Source organism: Takifugu flavidus, chromosome 11, assembly GCF_003711565.1.
Source record: "Takifugu flavidus isolate HTHZ2018 chromosome 11, ASM371156v2, whole genome shotgun sequence".
Classification (NCBI taxonomy): Eukaryota; Metazoa; Chordata; class Actinopteri; order Tetraodontiformes; family Tetraodontidae; genus Takifugu; species Takifugu flavidus.
The window spans coordinates 1702051-1724401 of record NC_079530.1 but is presented as its reverse complement, the minus strand read 5'-3'; the positions used below and the strand labels follow the sequence as shown (position 1 = coordinate 1724401).

The following is a 22351-nucleotide window of genomic DNA, read 5'->3' as shown; positions in this document are numbered from 1 at the left end:
AGGTATCCTATAGGAGGGAGCAGATCTACCTAAAGTATCCACGCATCCATGGGGAAAACAGACGGGCATCCATCCGTTACAGGACATATATCCCAATGTTCCCAGTGTGGGACTAAAACAACAGCATGCGCCGTAAATATACATACATACATATATACTGTATATAGTATTATTAGGGGACAGCAACCACAGCCTGGACAGTTTCATGAATCTAAGATGATGCTGTAATGTCCAACGTGGCTGTTTTGGTGTTTTTTTTAACGCAGCATGACGGATAAAATGATGACAGCCGAGGAGTTCTTTGATGCTTCTCCTCTTTTTCTCCCGGGAATCAGCAGTGGCGTCCTTTAATGGATTCGCTCGGGAAGGTTTGAATGATTGTGCGTCGCTGTTGGGGGGGGTACAACGCACGCGGGCGGCGTCCAGCTTTGGCTCCCATCAACAGGCGGATATTTGCGTCAACTCCTGAAGACACGTACATCAATTAGTGGTTACTGTTGTCCCTTGTTGTCCCATCGTGTCCCCAAAAACACAGCAAACCTGGCTGGATGACGCCGCCGCCGAGTGGCTCCAATAGCTTAGCTTGCTGTCGTTTCTTTAGCAGCAGCCAATGCTAACATCACTTCCCGACCTTTCCGCAGTGACGTCCCCCGATGTGACGAGTGTGGCAGCCTCTGTCGGTCCGTCACCCCCCCCCCCCCTTTTCTATCGCCACGTATTTCTCTGCTTCCATCATGTCCTAATGAGCCAGTGTGTGCTCGTGTCATATGAGGGGGAAAGGAAACAGCAGCTGAGCTGCTGCACTGTCTCCTGACCTCTTCCCTCTTCCTTCCTCCGCCTCCCTCTGACCTCTGTTTGGATGTCCACCTGCTCCTGACCGTTGGCATTAAGCAGCCATCAGCACCAGTGACTGCTGCCGCCCCTCCACTGTTGTTCTGTCAGGACTTAACGAGCCCGGCGGCGGACACGCCAGACACAGCCGCAGCGGGGGAGCAGCGTTGACGTTAGCGGGGTATAAGTAGACGAGGACAAACGGAGCAGCGGGGGAGCAGCGTTGACGTTAGCGGGGTATAAGTATACGAGGACAAACGGAGCAGCGAGGGACCAGCGTTGACGTTAGCGGGGTATAAGTATACGAGGACAAACGGAGCAGCGGGGGACATGCGTTGACGTTAGCGGGGTATAAGCATACGAGGACAAACGGAGCAGCGGGGGACATGCGTTGACGTTAGCGGGGTATAAGTAGACGAGGACAAACAGAGCAGCGGGGGACCAGCGTTGACGTTAGCGGGGTATAAGTATACGAGGACAAACGGAGCAGCGGGGGACCAGCGTTGACGTTAGCGGGGTATAAGTATACGAGGACAAACGGAGCAGCGGGGACCAGCGTTGACGTTAGCGGGGTATAAGTATACGAGGACAAACGGAGCAGCGGGGGACCAGCGTTGACGTTAGCGGGGTATAAGTATACGAGGACAAACGGAGCAGCGGGGGACCAGCGTTGACGTTAGCGGGGTATAAGTATACGAGGACAAACGGAGCAGCGGGGACCAGCGTTGACGTTAGCGGGGTATAGGTATACGAGGACAAACGGAGCGGCGAGGGACCAGCGTTGACGTTAGCGGGGTATAAGTATACGAGGACAAACGGAGCAGCGGGGGACCAGCGTTGACGTTAGCGGGGTATAAGTATACGAGGACAAACGGAGCAGCGGGGGACCAGCGTTGACGTTAGCGGGGTATAGGTATACGAGGACAAACGGAGCAGCGGGGGACCAGCGTTGACGTTAGCGGGGTATAGGTATACGAGGACAAACGGAGCAGCGGGGGACCAGCGTTGACGTTAGCGGGGTATAAGTATACGAGGACAAATGGAGCAGCGGGGGACCAGTGTTGACGTTAGCGGAGTATAAGTATACGAGGACAAACGGAGCAGCGGGGGACCAGCGTTGACGTTAGCGGGGTATAAGTATACGAGGACAAACGGAGCAGCGGGGGACCAGCGTTGACGTTAGCGGGGTATAAGTATACGAGGACAAATGGAGCAGCGGGGGACCAGTGTTGACGTTAGCGGGGTATAAGTATACGAGGACAAATGGAGCAGCGGGGGACCAGCGTTGACGTTAGCGGGGTATAAGTATACGAGGACAAATGGAGCAGCGGGGGACCAGTGTTGACGTTAGCGGGGTATAGGTATACGAGGACAAACGGAGCAGCGGGGGACCAGCGTTGACGTTAGCGGGGTATAAGTATACGAGGACAAATGGAGCAGCGGGGGACCAGCGTTGACGTTAGCGGGGTATAAGCATACGAGGACAAACGGAGCAGCGGGGGACCAGCGTTGACGTTAGCGGGGTATAAGCATACGAGGACAAACGGAGCAGCGGGGGACATGCGTTGACGTTAGCGGGGTATAAGTATACTTATTTATTTTTTCTCAGGACGGAATTTTCTCTCACGTTCCCGCCGTGTATGTTAAGTGGGACATGAAAGATTTAATTCTTCTGGGAGAGCAGGACAACAGGGCCAACCGGGGACAAACTAAAAGACAAGATGACCTTTCTGTCACGTGTCTGCTTGGGTCCATAAAAATGTGGACTGAACTCGACGGCGCCACAAACGCCAGGAGGCTCTTTTGTGTTTCTGAAGAGCTTCTCATCCCATGGGCGTGCACGGGTGCACGGGCGAGGACGTTCCGTTGGACAGAGGGACGCGTCTTTGAGCAGATTGTGTTGTAGAGGAGCACAGACCAGCCAATTACGTACAAATATTAGCCCAAACCTTTGGAATAGGAGAAGGATTTAAGCTATTCCGGGTCCTAAAAGCCACTTCTGTCCCAATGTCACGTGCACACTCACCACTGATGTCACAGTCAGCTCACAGTCAGTGTGTGTGGACGCGATGCTTTGTCATGAAATAGACGCGTGCACCACACACACACACACACACACACACCACACACACACACACACACACACATTTACTGCATGGAAATTGAGGGTTACCTTCCCAAAGCTCCCCTTCCCGATAGCCCGAAGAATCTGGAAGTGGTCAAAGTTCACTGTGAGGAGAAAAGAGAAGAAAAACTTACTCGAGGTTCTCGTGTTTGATGCTCGGTCACAAACAGTCAGATGAAGCACTCAGCTCACGCAGGAGTTTTTAATTTGTTTTAATTACCGTGTTTTCCGGACTATAAATCGCACTTTTTTTCATAGTTTGTCAGGGGGTGCGACTTGTACTCCGGAGCGACTTAATAATAATAATACATTATTACAGAATTTCACATGTTGGTTATTTTCACACTGACAACCACCAGAGGGCGCTCTAGGCGTGTGTACCTGAGGAACGAGTTCCTTTAGCGACACAGAAGAAGAAGCGGTGCTTCGTCTATGGAGTTAGATTTGATTGTTTGGTAAACTTGCTCGGATGTTCTTTATGCTATAGTTGTCTGATTAATTGTTAATATGTTAAGTTAACAAAGCAGACACGTACTCAGTTCGTTGTGGGTCATGTAGCTGAATTTGTTACGTTAGCATACCGTAACCCTATTGCTAATCCATGCTAATGGATTGCTAATTGCCTTTCAGGATGAAATGTATGTTCTTGGTCTCGGATTTTATCAAATAAATATTCCCCCAAAATGCGACTTATAGTCCAGTGCAACTTATCTATCTATTTTTCTTCTTTAATATGCATTTTTTGGCTGGTGCGACTTATAGTCCAGAAAATACGGTATATAAGTAGGACTATTGTGGAAATGCCCGTCAATAAGTTACAGCAGCAATGCCTTCCAGTTGATGTGCACGAGGTATGGGGTATAGTGCACGTGAAATGGGAGGGTGGGCTAATACGCTAATACGCTACCACTGACCAACCTCCTCCTGGTCAGCAGCTGTATTGATTGAGACTTGAGCTGCACCGTATGTCGGTGCACGTGCGCGTGCGTTTATCAGATACGAGCACAGCAGGCGGACCACGAAACGCTCGCAGCCTTCTCCTTCAAAGGAGATGAGACGTGTTTACCAGCAGCAAAAAGGACTAGTTTGCATCTTTGGTGGGAATACTGAGGATCCTGCCTGCTGTGCAGAGCTAACCCAGTTGTGCCCCTCACACAGCCGCTCTGCTGTCAACAATCCAGTAAATACGAGTTCCATCAAACCTCTTTTGTCTCTTCCCTTCCTTTAGATTTGCACGACTGTGCTCGTATCACACTCCAGTTCTCTTTATTCGTCCAATCAATGGGCAGAAGAGGCCAACAGGCTGCTGATTAAATGCCCCGCGCCCCTGAATGAAATGAGACGCTCAAACATTCAGGCCAAAGAATCCTCACCGTTATTCTTCCCTAAGCTAACGAGGGACGATTCCAGCGCCTCAATAGGAGGACGGCAATACAAACCTCTCCCGACAGCCGGGAAATCCCAAGAAAATAGCTGGATGACAGCAAGAAGAACCGGGATGTTTAGATTCCTGCGGTCTCAAACAGCCTTTCGCTAAACTAAACTGCTTATTTACATATTTCATCTTCAAGTGGGGTCAGTAAGTATCCTTCTACCCAGCAATTAGCGGCTACGTCCGTCGTCAAAAGGCATCGGGTTTAATCCATCGCGGGAACAACAACCGCAGTTGTTGTTATTTCTAATTGGCTTCCTCCGGGATCAAGTGGATTTGAAGGGAAGCCACGCAGCTCCGTGGTGATCCGGGTCGGATTCAATCGTTTAGCTCTTGTTGCTGCGCTCAGGTTTTAGCCAACATTGCACAAAACAGTGTGGGAGAGCCCTGCAGATGACATTAGCGGGAAGCACGAGGCAGCGGATGGCTGCGAAGGCTGGGAGCTGCTGACACATCCAGCTGATCCGCTGAGTGGGCTCGGCGGGGGGCCTCAGTGGGGGGCCGGCTCCTTCAGAGGAGCTGATACTGGGGTAAAGCCCACTCCAAGGTGCAGGGACAGGGAATAGCTGCTACCTCCATCCGTAACAAACAGAGTCGGTCTGCAGGGACCCGCTACAGGGATGACACAGGGTGGGCTGCCCATTACTAGCGTGCGCTATCGGGCCGCTACGGCACCCTTATATACTCGTTACCGTCCGCCGACACCGTGAAACGACACCCAGTCATTGCCGAATCCATGCGAAGCTAATCAGAAGCAGCAGAGTTAGCAAATATTCTAGGAAGCTCCGGCAGCACTGGCGAGTAGGAATGGTTAGGGCGGACAAAAGCGGTGGATTTATTGCGCAAGATTCCGTCATCTTATTTATGCATGAATTATGAATAAATGACTCCTAAAATAATGCAATTTTCATGACATATCTTTTATTTATTACCATCAGAGTGCCTGGTGCCAGCAACAAAAGAGACTTGTTTGAAGGAGGAGGGACAGCAATTTCTCAGGGTAATTCAAATCAGTCACTTATTTATGGAGAGATTTGAAGAATTTTACTGTTTCCCTGTTGGTCAGCACGGATCTGTCAGCAGTGGGAACAGTGTTAGAGATGTTTGGTAGAGGAGTCCCCACACAGATCGTAAAGCAAAGCTAAAATAGCTACTAAAAAGCTCGTAAAAATGGATTTTTCACTGAAAAGAGGTGAGGGAAGGAAAAGAAATTAGGAAATGATGAAAACGATTATCAGCATCGACACGCAGCATTAACAAAGTGACAAATGTGCACAAACGGGTTGCAACAGCTCAAGAGAGAAATTAGCAGTATATACTATTATATTAGAAATCATATATTAGAACATTAGCATCCGGCTATTGAGTAAACGCATCACTGATCCATGTTTTGTAGCAACACAGCTGCAACTTGGCAGGAAAACCTGCATGTAGATGCATGAATCCCTCATAAGCCCGTGTGTGTGTGTGTGTGTGTGTGTGTGCGTGTGTGTGAAACATCTCGCTATACAAATAGATGCTAATGCCAACAAAAGCAACAGCAATCTGCCTGGAGGGTTAAAAAAAGAACCCAAAAATCCTTGTCAGTGTTACAAAATTAGAGAGAAAGAGATGAATGAATATTTGATGCTTTTATTTTGAAGTATCAGGGGCCTTTGAAGTCACTGCGGGACCTTCTAAGAGGCGCCACGTGACCTGCAAAGGTGAGCGTTTGCCGATGGCTGCTCATGCTATTCAGTGGCTTTATCGGACTTGTGCCGGCAACTGTCCAACACCACTGTGAACGTCCACGTCACCTTTTGTGGTTGCGTTTGTGCTGAAACCCGAGAGGACTGGGAACAAGGCTCAGACCGCTGCTTTGTAGTTCTGACAGGCTTCCGGCACGTAGCCACCGTTTGGCGGGTTCAGCGTGCACAGCAGCAGCTACGGAACGCGGCGTCTATTCTCCTGGTTGCTACATCAGGACCGCCGTCTGTGCATGGGCAGCAGGACCGGCGTGCATGTGACACCACTGGGAGTGAAGACTGTTTACCTTACTGCCGCCCCTTCGCCCATGTGGGTCGTGAATATTTCATGGCGCTACTAAGCCTTTTCTTTTACAACGTGCACTCGTGGAGCTGCTGCACGGACACCCAGAGTGTCTCCAGCCGTCTAAACACACTGCAGATCCAAAAATAATTGACAGAATTCAGATTACCGTGTTTTCCGGACTATAAGTCGCACTTTTTTTCATAGTTTGTCAGGGGGTGCGACTTGTACTCCGGAGCGACTTATATGTTAAATAAATACATTATTACAGAATTTCACATGTTTGTTATTTTCACACTGACAACCACAAGAGGGCGCTCTAGGCGTCTGTACCTGAGGAACGAGTTCCTTTAGCGACGCAGAAGAAGAAGCGGTGCTTCGTCTATGGAGTTAGACCTGATTGTTTGGTAAACTTGCTCGGATGTTCTTTATGCTATAGTTATCTGATTAACTGTTAATATGTTACGTTAACAAAGCAGACACGTACTCAGTTCGTTGTGGGTCATGTAGCTGAATTTGTTACGTTAGCATACGGTAACGCTATTGCTAATCCATGCTAATGGATTGCTAATTGCCTTTCAGGATGAAATGTATGTTCTTGGTCTCGGATTTTATCAAATAAATTTCCCCCCAAAATGCGACTTATAGTCCAGTGCGACTTATAGTCCAGTGCGACTTATATATCTATTTTTCTTCTTTATGATGCATTTTTTGGCTAGTGCGACTTATAGTCCAGAAAATACGGTATTTCTCATTTCCTCGCTCGGCTCATCATCTTCCGTACGAGGCGATGTCTGAGGGCTCTGGATTCCACAACGTTCGGTGCGATTTTAACGTGTTGGGAGAACAAAAGTTTCCGCCTTTTCCAGATGAGGAAGAAAGCTGGTTGGAGCCTGGTGATTCCCAGAGACTTGCACATCACGGAAGAGCGCGCCTCCACTTGAAAGCCGTCTTAGGGTTCAAAGCCGAGCAGAACGGGGAGCCTCCTCAGTGCACCGAAGGCCACATTTGATAAGCCTGTTTACTTAAATCACTATCATCCTCGTGCAGACATCATCATCATCTTCTTCTTCTTCTCCTTCTCTAATAGCGTGCGCTCCACCCAGTGCACGTCGTGAATATTCATGAGCACTACTGAGCCGACTGTCTTCACAGGCGTGACGACTTCTGCCGTGGATCTGCGCCGATAATTAGACAAAGCTGGGGAAGACGTGCACGTTGTGCGTGTGCCAGCAGCTCGGGACTTAATTCTAGCGGCGAGCTGTCATATGTTTAAACCTTCCTTTAGTCTCATCGCATTAATTAAGCTTTTTTTTTTTTAAATCTTTCTTAATGGTGATAAAAAAAGAATCAGGCTGCTGTAAAACCGGAGCGGGATAACGGTTTGGACTTGATCCGTATTTTTTGATTTGATTTATTCAGCTCCTGGCTGACGGTGGCGCGCATCTCCTCACTTGGACCGGACTGGACCTGCGGGGCCAGATCAATGCGGGCTATAGATCAGGACGGAGATCAGCTGTCGAGGTTTTATTGGCTGTTTCACTGCCGTCACCTCCTCCACCCCTCTGTGCATCCATCATGGAAAAGGTGGACAGCAAACTTCTCCTCCTTCAGTTCTTTTGGGAGTTCAGGAAACACTCCTATTTGGACCGGAGGGATGGTCGATGGCGCAGACATCCAGCTGACCTTCATCCAGAAGCCTCGGAGCTTCGTCCTGTGGACGCGGGTTCGTGTCCTGTGGTAAATTACAGTGGCAGGTGGTGCTTCACAGAGGGGAACTGTGTTAAACAAGGAAATGGGAGACGTTTGCTCACCTGAAGGAAGGAAAATATCCTGTGTTACAATAGAAATGGGATGAATCACCAAGCAAACACTAATAGCTGAGCTGGGCAGATCCAGATCCAAACCCATAGATCCTCCCATCAGCATGCAGGAGCCCAGCATCCCCCAGAAGTCCCACTGACTCCCAGAGATGCTAACCACCGGAGCTAAGAGCTAATTCTGAGTCCTCACACGTGTTCTAGCACCTTCAATGACATGTAAACACAATCGCACGTATTGGACCATTTACTTTGGAGACGTACCCCATAATAAGATGCCAAACGGCGTGATTACAGCGATGCTACTGGTTTGTGCTAACCAGCCGTCCAAATGAAGAGCTGTGGGGAACAGCCCGAACTCTTCGGCAGGAGAGCATCTGCTCCGCCGACGTGCTCGTGGAACGTTTGAGCCGTGGCTAAAGTATGACCGGAATGCTACTATCACTTTTGATAGCTGTTATCAGCAACGGTGATCCTCTAAATGGAGGATCAATGGTTCGAGCCCCGCGGTGTCCTTGAGGAGGACACTGGTTCCTAACGTGTCCACAGTCTTAAAGTTAATGTCCTGCATGTGTGAATGCTGAAGCTCGTTCTCAAGGTTAGCCTCTCCTTCTATATCTCTCATTCTGCTGTTTCTACCTTCTTAAGCTAACAGTTGCTCTTTGTCCTTCTGGGGGATCTCAGAGACATTTAACTGATTCGTTTTTAAGCGAGTATGAATGATGGATGATCTCAGACACAAGTCGATGTCATTATTATTTACAAGACCACTGGAAAAAACAATGTTTTTCGAGGTACTGGAAAAAGAAATTAGGTTCTTCCAGGAAAAGATGATTCCTGATCAGAAGAATCCTCAAATTACAGCTTCACATAAGATGCAGGGTTGAAATTTACACTCAACGGCCAATTTAATGGGTCCAACTGTTCAACAATCAGCCAATCGGCCAATCAGACGAGCCCAATCTCAGTCCAGTAGATCCCAGCCGCTCCCGTGTCAATGTGAGGCAAAATCTGTGGGGAATGTGTCCAACACCTGGTGGACAGGTTGGAATGAAGAATGAAGGCGGTTCTGGAGGCTAAAAACTGTCCCACCTGTTACCGACTGAGGAGTTTAACCCTCTTCGCTACAGAAATGGAAGCAGCCTCAGAGCTCTATCGGGGGGGGGGGGGGGGGGGCGCTGAGAGCGCACATCCCATTTAACAGGCGTGCGCGTCTGCTCCTCGTCGATGTGATTTAAGACGCTCTCTGCGTCCGGCTCTTTTTTCAACATAATTTATTCCCAATGATTCATAACTCCTTGACCATGACATTGTGTGTTCACCCTGTTTTGGCTCATTAATAAAACATAAGGGAGTCTCGCTACACTAGCCCCGGTGCGCTCTGTCCCGGGCCACTTCGTACCCACACATTGTCCCCACTGATTAAAGAATGTCCAACCTCTCGTCCCTCACTGATGAGAAAGTATTTTCCGATTATTTTTTAGCAATAAATTCCAGTATTAGAATCTAGACGATCGCGAAAACAGTGGATCCTTGTGTACTCTGCTGCTGCTAATGCTAATGCTATAGCGGAGAAATGGACCTAAATGCCGCATTAACCTTTGAGCTGCTCACGGAGGGATATATTAGAGATCTGTTCAGAGTTGAGAGATGGTGGAGGGGAGGAATAAGGCTGAAGACGTCCAGTCAAAACAATAAATAGAGGTTCTGGTGCTGGACTAGAATAATAGGAACACATAGATGTGCGGGCGTTGAGTGCGGATGAAATGAATAAACAGCTCAGTCATTGTTCAGGGCTTTAAAAGCAGCACGCTGACAGCTGAATAATCCATCTTCTCCTCCCAGCGCTGCAGCTTCTACGCTGCATGAGCACCGACCACTGGAGTGAACTCAACCGTCGCTGCTTCTGGAGGAACACGGGAAATCTACCGCCGCTTTGAGCCTCCTTGCTAATTCCTGAATGAACATCCAGCTGCAGGTGGCAGATGGCCGTCCCACGTTCGGTTCTCCGGGCACTCCAGATAAGAAACGAAGGATAAACGGAGGCTACGGCTGCTAGGAAACCTTCTCGGAGCCCTGCATCTAAATAAATACAAATGTTTAGTAACTGAGAAACGTATTTAAAGTGGGGATTAAATGAGGTCAGCTTCAAAGCAAAGGTGTCGTGGCCTCCTGCCGTTAAGGCCCCGAACACCTGCCAGCCTGCCCTCCCTGGCAGCTGTGTTGGGGATCCACTTAACTCCGAATTTGAAAAAGCTACCAGGGTACTGGCATGTCGGACTGTGAAGCCCTCTGAGACACCTTCGAAATTCCCGAACTACAATCTGTTGTTTGCATACGAACTCTCCTGGGATCTCCTGTACAGCCGTAGGAGGCGTCACGTTCCAGTGGCTCTGCACAAAGGATGGAAACACGGAACCGTGCGGATGTCTGGAATAACGACACGCTGCCGGGCTGGATGGAGCCGGAAACCTGCAAAGGAGCCGGCGGTTTTTAGAAAAGCACCTCAAACCCAAGCAGCAGCGCCTCATCGGGCTGAGGGACGGTTATTGCTGGTAGTGGCGAATCCGCACCTCAGAAACGATTCATCTCAGCTCCTATTCGAAGAAATACGGATAGGAACCGGAATACCGGTCAAGCGCGCGTAAAGGCAGATTTGGGATGCTGACACAGGTGCTTTCTGTGATTGCTGCTTTAACCTGGTTCCTCTCGGTAACTGAGGTACATGAAACGAGTCCTTCTGTCCTGGCTCGTGTGGAGGACGGAGTCGACTTCCTCTGACCTCATTCTCTGTTTCATAGCACCTTTTTCCAAAAATAACACTCAGGCCAAGGTGGGGAAAGGCTGTGAAATAGCTGTTACCTGTTCTTAATTTCTCTCTCTCTTACACACACACACACACACACACACACACACTGGGATTAGTGATAGTAGGTGACTGAGAATATCCCCAATGAGACATTAACCACTGGCAGATATGTGTATATAAGCAAATTGATCCCAACATGTTTTAGATCTGAGATCAACTCTAATTGGATCCGGATCACAAGGACGCCCAGGTAGGTGCATATTTCGCTCACATCTGCGGCGCAACGGGCGAATGATCTACGAAGATAACGCTGTGGCCGCAGGTCCGTCGGTTGTTTTGAGGTGCAGAGACTGAGCGCATCGGTTAAAGGGAACCTTAAGTTGAAGCCGATACTTGTTTAACACCGTTATCTTCGCTCTTAATTGGATTTGGACGTTATCTGAAAACTAGTTTTAATTGGTTTCCACGGGCGATGACGTCTGAGCTGGTTTACAGGCCCCAGACAGGATTTGTTACATCGTTATTCTGCACAGTGGCCTCCCAGCACAATTACACACATCCTGTGTGAAGAAGGAGATTATTAACTCTGCGTCTATACTCTCTCGCTAACAACTCGTGTTGACTTTACGACGCACGATCCGAATCTTAATCCTCTGCCATCGCTTGCTTGGAGTGTGCCTGAGGACGGCGGCAGCCAAAGGCGACCTGCGGCGCTTCCATCGGGCTTCCCACCGGAGGGCGACGCTGAGCAAGTGTGCCGCGTTTGAATGGCAGAAACCTCAACGGGGGAAGGGGAGGAGCCACCTCAGGGGCATCGCTCCTGTATTAATCCCGTTTTACCTGCACAGAACCTGGCAACAAACACGAGCGACCTCGACCGTCACCACCTGCACCTCGCCTGGAGTAAACAAGGTTACGCCAGAGGTGGCCCGTTCTGGGATTAGAGGAACACAAAGGAACCAGGAAGAGCTGCATTTTGAGAGCCTGTGTCAGACATTTTGGTGTCTCATAGGAAAACAGCGATGGCCGTGATTGGTTTTACCTGCTAGCATCTTTAGTTTCACCTTATTGCTTCCGAGAGAAGTGAGGAATCGACCCTCTGCTAGGTCCCGCCCTAGAACCCCCACTGACCAATCACGAGTTAGCAACCGTAACCTCAGTCGCAGCTGAATCCATGGAAGACGATGAAAAACTACTATGTTGCTCCAAGGAAAGATGCTAACATTAACTAGCACGCAGGTATCAGCTACAAGACAGTAGTGGAATATTAAAAGTTACTAATGTTTTATATATATGTTCTATATCCTTTAATCAAAGCCAGGATATGGGAACAATATCCCAGAAAGAATTTGACAGGATTTGAATATTTTTGACTGAAATTGCGGAGAATTACAGGCTTCCGGGAATGAACCAGAAAGTTTGCCAGGCTTAGCAACTGTAACCACGGGGGGTCGATTGTGTTGTGCAAGACACAAACACCACATTTATCCAACTAAAATGGAGTTCCGTCTTTATGGATAGAAATGACAGAAGCACCTCTTCTTTTGGGCTTCCTGTCAGGTGACATCCGGTCAGATCTTTGATGTTCCGACATCGGACTGCTGGTCCCAGACCACACTCTGCCATCGGACCATCGGAGCAGACTTCCCACCCTATTGCGTAACCACTCATCCCAATTATGGCAGCCGGCAAGAGGCCAGTAGCTGCAGGCGAGCATCAAGTTGAGCGGAAGAAAGACGGCGAGAGTATGTAACAGAGATGAAAGACAGCCGGAGCCTCAGTATTCAGGGAAGGTAATCAGCCATGTCTCCCCGCGTCTATCTTTATCCTCAACCAAATCGGCCTCGTGCACGTGAGAAGAGCAGTCACGCACACCCTCACACACCAAAAGACAGAAAACCTTTCGGGCTAACGGAGGTGATCGGAAGTCACGCGGCCGTGGACATAAAGGCAACCGCCCCATGCACGGCCGTACGTGCACACTGAGGATTCAACAGCGCTCAGTCCTGAAAAGGACTCTTTCAAACGGGGGAAACTCCGAAGTTGCTTTTCTATTTTAGAGTGATTGCTGAGATATTCATTTATATTAGAAAAACACTCGTTTATGGCCCAGATCTTCTTCAGGCCTCCAGTCAGTAAGGTGGAGCCACATTTCTGTGCCCCCCCAACAATGAGCAAAGCTCCCGCTGGACAGCGATGCCGTAGCGTTCTACTGAGAACCCAGGAGGCGACGCTAATCAAAGGAATCTGCCAAAAAAAAAGCCCAGCGTGCACCTCGGCCTGGACATCAGCCTGACCGGTTGATTACGCCTGTCGCCACATTACCGGCGAATATCGGCCGTTGCCCCGAGAAGCCAACAGATATGGTTTCCACGCCGCTGCTGCATTCATCCAGGTTACAAAGAATGACGCAAACACAGCATAAATACAACGAAGACGTCTGGAGGGGGGACTGGATCGAGTCCATCTCAAGCCTCTTTCTGCGGTCGTGTTGGTCGGAGCTGCTTAATTTCAAATTGTCCATCCACTTATTCCTAATTGGGATCGTGGGGGCTCAGCCGTCGCACACGTTCACACCCCGAAGATGCTGCTTCGGGGGGGATTTCTACATCATTATCTGGGCTCGGCTCAAAGTTCTGCCCGATGAAGCTGTGGCGTGGAGACCTCTGTGATGCTCCACTCTGCGCCTGAATAATTAGAACCCCAGCAAAAATGGCAAAGTTCCTGAAAATGTTAAAGGTGTAAAACGTGTTGGCATCATCACTGCATTTAAAAAATGTCCCTTTGCCTCGTCTGCACGTTCCTGGAGGGATCTGCGTGTCACAACGCTGCCCTGGAAGCCCTGAAAATGACTTTCACCTTCCCAAACTGCATTAAAAAGAAATCTGTGTAGAGAAAATAGCACAACAACAGGCCTGTAGCTCATGTCTGGTCGGGAGGTCAAACGTGACGGCCAGCGACAGAACCTGACAATCAGGGCGGCAACAACATCTCGGCCTTGGGAGTTTCACACCGGAGCCTCGGGGTCGATCCTGTCATCACGTAGATCACATGTTCACACTCCCGCCACAAATATCTCTCAGAAACGATGACGTACTCGCAGATCTCAGCTTTGAACCAGCGGTGTGATCCACGTGAACCAAAGGAGGACGAAGACGGTGGATAGGAAATAGGCTGAGCAGGGCCGAATGGTGGGAAGGATACTAAACACACACACACTCAATAAAACCACCACATCCCTGCAGTGAATTGACCTCATTTATCCAAGTTTTTGGATGGAATTTGGTCGGCGCGTTACTGACAGCAGCTTTGTAAAGAAACAAGTGGATTCCTTCTTCTATTCAGCGACCGTCAACCCACTTCCTGGACAACTTCCTGCCCACGTGATGACAGCAGATCCATAATTGTGTCGAACGCGAATCTCGTCCGTATTCGACGACACAAAGGGCTCATTGATGGGCCGACGCGTCTCATAATGGGAGATGCTACGCTTGTTCTCGGCTCCTCGATGTTTGCTGAAGTAAAAACTGCTGCGTGAAATGTAACACGTCAATTTTGAGAAGACACCTTCCTGTGTGATGTGTTTTCAGTAATTATCCTGTAATTACAACCAGCATAAAGTCATAAAGTCAGCATCCATCCAACACCTCAGACCAACCAGCACCAAAGTCTCCTCTTTGGGAAAGACGTGGTTAATGTTGACAGGCACTTTTTAAAGGACATTTGCGGGATTTTTGATGTTTGTTTGGATATAGAAGCTAGATCAATGCTTTTTTTGTCTTCCTCTGCATTTATCTTAAGCAAACCAAACTCATTGCTGCATAAAGTGAGACAAAAGAAACCCCAAAAACAAGTTATTGGGTCACATGTTCAAACTGATCGGAAATAAACTGCAATTGGGAGAAACTTCCGCGGGTTCTCGACGGCGTAAAGAGGCGAACTAGGACAGAAAACCAAACTCACCATCTTCCTTCTCATCGAACACGGGTCTCTTCGAAGAACTATTGGCGCCCATCCTCTTCTTCCACTTGCCCCAGTGAAACATTGATGCTCAGATTTCATTCCTCGCCTCCAGAAGAGAAACTACAGCCGTGCGTCGAACACCCTCCCCGAACAACCACAGTCCAAATCAAACATCTTGGGCCAAAATTCCGGCTCCGCTGCGTGCCTTTATTTATCCGCTATTTATTCTTCCGGCATGTACGCGGCGGGGCTGAAAGTCTTCCAAAAACTGGAGGAGGGCGGCGGAACAAATGTGTCGGAGTGTAAAAATACTTCAGTCGGAAACAGTGTTCGCTTTGTTACAGTTGGAGGGGGGGAAACGCGGCACAAGTGTGCGGTTGTCTGCGTTCGCCTGTCAGCCAAAATCGGGAGACTTTGTCGAGGCGGCGAGTCAAAGATGCGTCAAGTTTCCGCTCGTCGCCGGAAGTCGTTGCGCTCCTACAAAATAAAAGCCCGAACTAGCCGCAGTAAAAAGGTGTGTGTGTGTGTGTGTGTGTGTGTGTGTGTGGTGTGTGTGTGTGTGTGTGTGTGTGTGGTGTGTGTGTGTGGTGTGTGTGTGTGTGATTATAACCTTTACTTCTTACATGTTGCGCATTATGTAACTTTATCTCGATACTAAATTGATATAGATTCCAATTATTAGACTTAAACATACATACCTTTAATAGCTGGCTTCAATAACATTATCGTGCGTTGAGAAAACCATTGGTTACCGTTGTAACCATTATTAGGAACGTAGATAGCGATACATGAATGTTAAACTGTTGATGGTTGTATGGCAGGTCAAACTAAAATATCCCAATTATTGCTAATCGACCTCTAGGAGGAAAAAAACTCGTAATTAAATTGAACGAAAAATGCAGCGGTGTTGAAAAATAGCGATGTCAAAATATAAAGACGTAAAACCTGCACCTGATTTCAGAGCGGTAGTTAACGATAACCTTTTTATTAGATTATTCTAGTGAAAGGCCAAACCGGAAGTGCTTGCGTTGCCAATGGGGCCACTTTGACGTCGGGGAGAATAACGTGACAGGTCTTGGTCGCTGACTGTAGTCGCAGACGTTGTTTCATGCGGAGCGACCCACGGTGCCACCGCAGACCTCCCTGAGGCGAATGCAGCACTTCCGTAGCGCTTCACACGCACAAAACCGCAGCTATCCTCCAACTTTAGTCGGCTAATCCGCCATATGAAGGATTGCTGGGTGTTGCCCCGGGAACGACAGCACGGATCCCTCACAAATTACTCTATCTCCGCTCTTTATTATTACTTCACCTCCATATGTCCATAGAAGACCACATATATGCAATGTGGAATCCATTAAAACACAGCCTGTGAACTCGCTTCGCTTTGCCAACGCGCTTGCCGTAGCTGCTGCTGGAGTCGTTGCCACGGTTACGACGCCAAACTCGTGATGCGTTTGCGAAACAGTGCAGGTTTCGCACTAGGTTAATTTATGGATGCTAATTAGAAAATGTGAGGTAAAACTATCTGCTAACGCATTAGCTGAGGTGGGTTTTGCGGCTTTGAATGCGATTTTAGGGATAATTGCGGAATAATTCATTCGATTTTCCGCCAACCGCTGGTCCAAACATTGAAAGTATTTGTGTACAGCAAATGTTAAACCACCACCTCCGTGTAATGTCCCCCTCGGAGAAGCTGGAGGTTCTAAACACACCGGAGAGGTTGATCGGGAACATTGATCGGGAACATCACACTGGACCCCAGGAGACGGAACCACCGGAGAGCCTGGGCCTGGGCCGGGCCGGCCTGACTCATGTTGCAGACTGTATTTTAAAAAATAGTACGCTAAAGGTCAGTTTAGGTGTCTTTTTTTAGTGTAATTCTTATTAAATGCTTAAATCCATGTGAAATCTTTGTTTTCGGATTAAAGTATTTGCGCTCTCTTATTGCTTCTGTTCTTCTTGCAGTACTTGTATCTTGAAGGCAACCAGATATCCGACATTCCCGACTCCTTCTTCATCAGTCTGCCCAGATTGTTGTGGCTGGACCTCAGAAACAACCAGATCCCATCACTTCCTGCACAGATTGGCTCACACAGGTTAAGCCGCCCTCTGAAATTTATGCAGATTGATCCAAGGCTCCTCGTTCCATGGATTTCCATGGATGAACCTTTTCCTGTTTAGCTTTTGTTTCAACCCCATCTGTGATTCTTGGTTCTACACAAAGGGGATTCTTCGAGATTAGGGGGCGCTCATCGTCTCCGCTGTGCTTCTGATCACGCAGGGCTCTAAAAACATTGCTCCTGGAAGGAAATCCCATCACAGAGCTTCCACCAGAGTTGGGTGAGGAATAATTCCAGTTCCTCTTTTGCTGGGTTTGAAGCAGGGACACCCCCTCATGCTGAGACAGGTCATCTCGGCGTGTCTCTGCAGGTCATGTGATCAGCCTCAGCGGCCTGAACCTGCGGTACTGCCCCATCACCTTCCCTCCACCGGACGTTGTGAGCCGGGGGGTCCGGAGCATCCTCCAGTACCTCAGGGGTGCTCTGGCTAAGCGGCCGCTCGGTGTGAGGACGACCCCCCCTCTAGGTGAGTCAAAGACACCTTCACATTGACCAGCTCTGCGGCTGGTTGTCGAGCCTGGAAGCCATCTGCTCCTCTGGTCAAAGGCAGGACAGCGGTTCACAAAAATAGCTGCTTGTCCCTGTACCACTTTACTGGTGTGACTTCTGTTGCCGTGGAGACAGCACGGGGCTGAGAATCTAAACCCTTCCTTTCCCATTGGCCTAGCGCTGTAATATTTTTAGCTGGTGGGAAATGATCGATAACCCCGGCGAGCGTTCGGTCCCAGAGCCGCGTCTGGAAGTAATGGCTGCCCTCCACAGGAGAGGCTGCTGCTGCACAAGCAGGAGTCGAACGCTCCCGTCTCGCCATTCATCTCGCTGCATGGGAGGATATTAACCCAGGCACGACTGCAGTCTCCCGGGGGAACTCACTCTTTATGGGTGTGAACCCCAGGATCACCGTGCACGTCTGGATATATAACTTTCATTTGGTGCATTTGCATGAGCCTTTTCTCTACTCAATTACCCGAGGAGGCAAAAAAGCACCATCCTGAACCTTTATTATAATATCCTGAAACCCAGATCAAATCATGCACCCCCGTTTCTTTCTAATGTATATTATTGACATAGATTCCATAAATAATCCAGTTGCGATGCCTTACAAGAGGGATATTATGGTCCGGATCAGTTCAGAGATTATGATCGTTGCACAGTTGCCTTGGAGCAACAGGGGTTTGAGGTTTGATTCCAGCTCTGGGTGTTTGATGCTGGGTTCTACCTGTACCTGTGTGGGTTTTCTCCAGGTACTCCAGTTTCCTTCCACAGTCCAAGGTGTGTGTGGGTGTGTGTGTGTGTGTTGTGTGTGTGTGTGTGTGTGTGTGTTATCGGACTTGCTACGTACCAAAATACACATTCTACTAACAAATTTAAGAGGGGAAGTGAGGACATTTTAGCCGGTCCTCACAACTTCTAGCACTGTTTGTTAAGACCTGGTTTTAAGGTTGAGGGCAGAATTGGGTTTAGATCCGGGTTGGGGGCTTAATTTGGATGGTTACGATAAGGAGCTGCGTATGTGTTATACCCATGAAAGTCCTCACAAAGATAGAAGTACAAGGGTGTGTGTGTGTGTGTGTGTGTGTGTGTCCTGCCTGGTGGAGTATTGGCACATTTTGTAGATAAAATTACTGACATTACTCCACCACGAGAGCGCTGAGACACTAATGACTGTGAGAGGCGCAGTATAAATAAAGTTGAATGCGATTGAACTATCGAGTGTCCCCATGACTACTACTCATTTTGTCCTGCCCACATTATTCGCGTCAACTGATAAAAGAAAAAAAACGAGTGCATTTAATCAGAGAATGGCTCGTCCATCAAAACGGGTCATCAGAGGCTGTGCAGGGACTGCAGGGAAGATGGAAAGTTGGTGCTGATGGAGCAGGTTATCAGAAGGAGGTGAGGGAGGGGAGACAAAAGCCCAGTGCATCCTGGGAAATTTCCCAGCAATCTGAACCCAAAGGAGCTTAGCCACGGGCCGGCCCGAGCCTGCCCTAAATATAGGCTTTATCAGAAAGGGAAGATTTAAGTCTCCCCTTGAATGTCCAGAATCTGCTGCATCCACAGCTGAAGCTGGAGCTGGAGCTTCCTCGTTGAAGGTTCTGGGTTCCACCCTCGGGACGATGAGTTCTTAACCATCCTGGGGCTGTTTGCTGCTGCTGGGTCTCCTCCACAGAGTTCCCGGCGGTGGAGAAGCTCCAGCTGTCCGAGTCGATGGAGTCCAGCGGCGAGGAGCAGGAGCCGGTGGAGGAGGAGGAGCTACGCAGGTTCAGGGAGCTCAAACACAAGATGATCCTGCTGGATGAGGCGGAACTGGGCCCAGCCACACCTGCCAACGACAGAAGTCGTTTCCCAGCGACCAACAGGTGAGTAAATTCAGGTGGAAAGTCTTGACGTAAACTCTGGAGGCCAGAAAGCAGTCTGATGTTTGCAGGAGCTGGCGTCCCTGGACTTAGCTTAGCTTCGTTTAGCTTGAAGATGTTTTGAGGATGACGTGGTGAAGAATCTTTTTTACCTTGTAACTCGTGTGTCAGAACAATTTATTCCTCTATTTAAGCCCCACCGCCCTGCCAAATACGCCGTGCTGGTTGCTATTGGGCATAAATCAGTTCAGGGACTGGAGATATATTAGTTATAGCGCAGTAAAAAGCTGTGGAGCTGTGGAGGAGGGCCAGGTATGTGGCATGCTGCCCTGAAACACAATTACAGAACACTTTCAATCATCAAATATTTTAAAGCAATTCTCCCCGGCTGTTTCCTCTGGGAGCAACAAAGCTGAAAACAGTTTCTCTTCATTTATCTGTCAGGAAAAAGGCTGCGTGCGGGGCCGGTCTCATTCCTGAGCTCCCACTGTTTGGCAGGCTGCGTTTGAAGGAACCAGAGAGGAGACAGACTGTAAAGAAGCTTCCTGAGCCCAGGAGAAGGTGAGCCGTCGCCGCCCGATGGAGGAACCGGCTTTATTTCAACCCCGTTAGCGAGAGTAACTCAACCCGTGTCAGTAACAGTTGAGGTCAAAATCAATGGGATATATGTGTCTAACTGAGCCACAGAAACAACATTATTGATGGCCCCATTTCTGCTCTGGACTCCAGCCTGGAGCTCCTGCTTCCACTTTTCATCACGGCTGAGTTAAAACTCTATAAAAGCGTCTGTGGTGTCCTTCAACGTCCCGTCCTACTTCAGATGCAGCGGGTAAGCGTCTCGCTGGGGGAAGCCAGCGGGGACCTTGAGTCACACCGCGGCAGATGTGTGTATCATCTTCAAACTGAACAAGGTTCCCGCTCACCTGGAGCAGCCACTGAATTCCCCAAACCACCGTTGAAGGAGGTCTTGTTGCATTCTGACTCAGATCTGCTGCAGCGGTGCCGATTGAGGGTTTCCCAGCTCTGCCGCCCGTGCATCCACGTGGGTGTGCATTGTTGTTAAATTGGTCAGTGTGTCTGCTGTGTAAAGAATAATCAATGCCCACAAACGCTGTGAGGGTCATCAAGGCACAGTCAGCATTTGTCATGGTGGACGTCTATTATGGCCCATTGTTATCTGACCTCCTGGCAGATATCTGGAGACTCTTCACAGCCGCTGCACAGGATCCGAGATTGCACGTGAGAGACAAATTTCCAGCCCCCGGGAGCCTGAAACGCCAAGAAAAGCGGAGGTAAATATGTGTCTGTTCGGCTGGAGCCACAAGAGGGCGGTAGAGCTCCGTCTGAAATCAGGAATCCTGACTAAACATGTGAAAAGAGCACAAGGTGGGATTTTTTTTTATTGCAGGAATTACAAAGAGATTTGACTCCTTTGGTCATGGACAGTGTTGACAGCCCTCCAGAGCAGAAGGCCAGGTAAACGTCCACCATCGCACCTGTGGGCGTCCGAACTCATGTGGGAAATCATCATTATGATTGTGACTCTTTTCAATTCAAAGTTGCAATTTATACACTTGGTAACATGGGTGTGGTTGGACGGGGGGGAGGGGGGGGAGGGTAATGGTTAAGATGATATCAAAACATTAGAAGTATAACTTAACTTTAAAGTTAGCGTTTCTACTGACACCTAGTGGAGGAAGTTGGAACACACACCCCACGTTCTGCTCAGCTTTCTTTTGTTCTTGTTGAGCTGCATTGCTCCTAAATTATTACTACACTGCACCCCAGAAGCACTCTTTGTGCTTCCCTTGATGGAATAAAGCGGGACAGAGGGTGGGACAAACTGCATTGGGGGACATTTTTGCTGTCCTGAGGAGAATCTTTAAACACTCCTCTCCTCTGTGATGGTCTTTTACCTTTGACCCGTGTGTTTCTCCAGATCTGCTCGCGTGCCGGAGCAGCAGATCTGCAGCTTTGTTTATGGGATGCAGGAGAGGCGCAGGGATCCCCGGGGTGCGAGCACACGGCAGATGGCTCTGGCAGAGCGAGGCGTGAAAGAGGTCAGAGCCCACACGTTTGAATTCGCGTCTCCCATTGATCTCTTCGGCCATTGATCTGAGCCGTTGTTGTTTTGAACGACAGACGAGAGGGTCGCAGGCTCGCGTCCCGCAGAAGAAGAACCGAGGACGTGGAGAACGACCCAGCAGACGCCTGCCGCAGTTTCCTCCCCAGCTGACTCCTGCGGCTCTGCTGCACTCTTAATTGTGAAGACACCTTAAAAATAAAGGTCACAAACTCAGCAACTATACAAACCTGTGATTGTTCTTATTACTCAAAAAAGCCGGAGCCCACGTGGGCAGAAAGCTGGAGGCCGGAATTAGAGGGAACGGCGGGAAAGGTGCCGCGTGGGAGGTGGAAGGACGTCGTCTCAAATCTCCTGGGTGGGCCGTTGGAACGAACCGACCCAGGTCAATCACAAATACTGGAGCAATACTGTTGGATCAGATGTCATCACAACAGAGCGGATTACCTCTATTTCACTGCTTTTTAAAAACGATGACACATTAACCCGGAACATTAAGTCATCTACAATCTTTCAAACGTGCTGCCCAAATTCCCATAATTTATTTGTGGGAAAAGTGTCCCCTGTTGAGATAATTCACCTTTTCCTCGTAAGATGTAGGATTTATCTTTCCAGTTCCACGTCAGAGGGAGATTATTGACCTTATATTTGTAACAACCGATTGTCTCGGAATCGATTCCAACCGAACAACCTGACTGTCATTTAGGTTAATTAAAAAAAAACCCGAACTGAATGGATGAAAGAAAAGGTGTGATTAACGGGAACATCAGGGAGGGC

The 22351-nt window shown here is 48.9% G+C and overlaps 2 protein-coding genes across 4 annotated transcripts in view; one reads left to right on the top strand and one right to left on the bottom strand.

Annotated features, from left to right (window-relative positions):
* Positions 1-15457, bottom strand: part of LOC130533791 (serine/threonine-protein kinase 32C-like) — a 38766-nt gene extending 23309 nt beyond the window's left edge. Inside the window, exons 1-2 of one of the 3 annotated variants that reach the window (XM_057047478.1) lie at positions 15009-15457; positions 3005-3060 (exon numbers count right to left, since the gene is read on the bottom strand). In XM_057047478.1, coding sequence (XP_056903458.1) covers positions 3005-3060; positions 15009-15090 — 138 coding nt within the window. In that variant the 5' untranslated portion in view covers positions 15091-15457. Of the gene's footprint in view, positions 1-3004; positions 3061-4395; positions 4800-15008 lie in introns of those variants that run through there. The other 2 variants (XM_057047479.1, XM_057047480.1) reach the window with 2 other exon arrangements.
* Positions 15458-16063: 606 nt separating this feature from the next.
* Positions 16064-21803, top strand: LOC130534041 (leucine-rich repeat-containing protein 27-like). Its single transcript, XM_057047909.1, has 10 exons — positions 16064-16860; positions 16977-17107; positions 17293-17351; positions 17442-17597; positions 19305-19494; positions 19936-20052; positions 20684-20783; positions 20900-20967; positions 21431-21551; positions 21634-21803. The coding sequence occupies exons 1-10, from the start codon at positions 16663-16665 to the stop codon at positions 21751-21753; spliced, it is 1260 nt and encodes a 419-aa protein (XP_056903889.1). The 5' UTR covers positions 16064-16662; the 3' UTR covers positions 21754-21803.
* Positions 21804-22351: the final 548 nt, after the last annotated feature.

What these genes read in the sequence shown, in the direction of transcription:
- LOC130534041 (XM_057047909.1), top strand. Translation starts at nt 16,663, where the DNA reads ATGTTAAACCACCACCTCCGTGTAATGTCCCCCTCGGAGAAGCTGGAG. An exon ending in GCACAGATTGGCTCACACAG is followed by an intron (nt 17,108 to 17,292) that starts GTTAAGCCGCCC and finishes CTGATCACGCAG; the next exon opens with GGCTCTAAAAACATTGCTCC. An exon ending in GAGGACGACCCCCCCTCTAG is followed by an intron (nt 17,598 to 19,304) that starts GTGAGTCAAAGA and finishes TCTCCTCCACAG; the next exon opens with AGTTCCCGGCGGTGGAGAAG.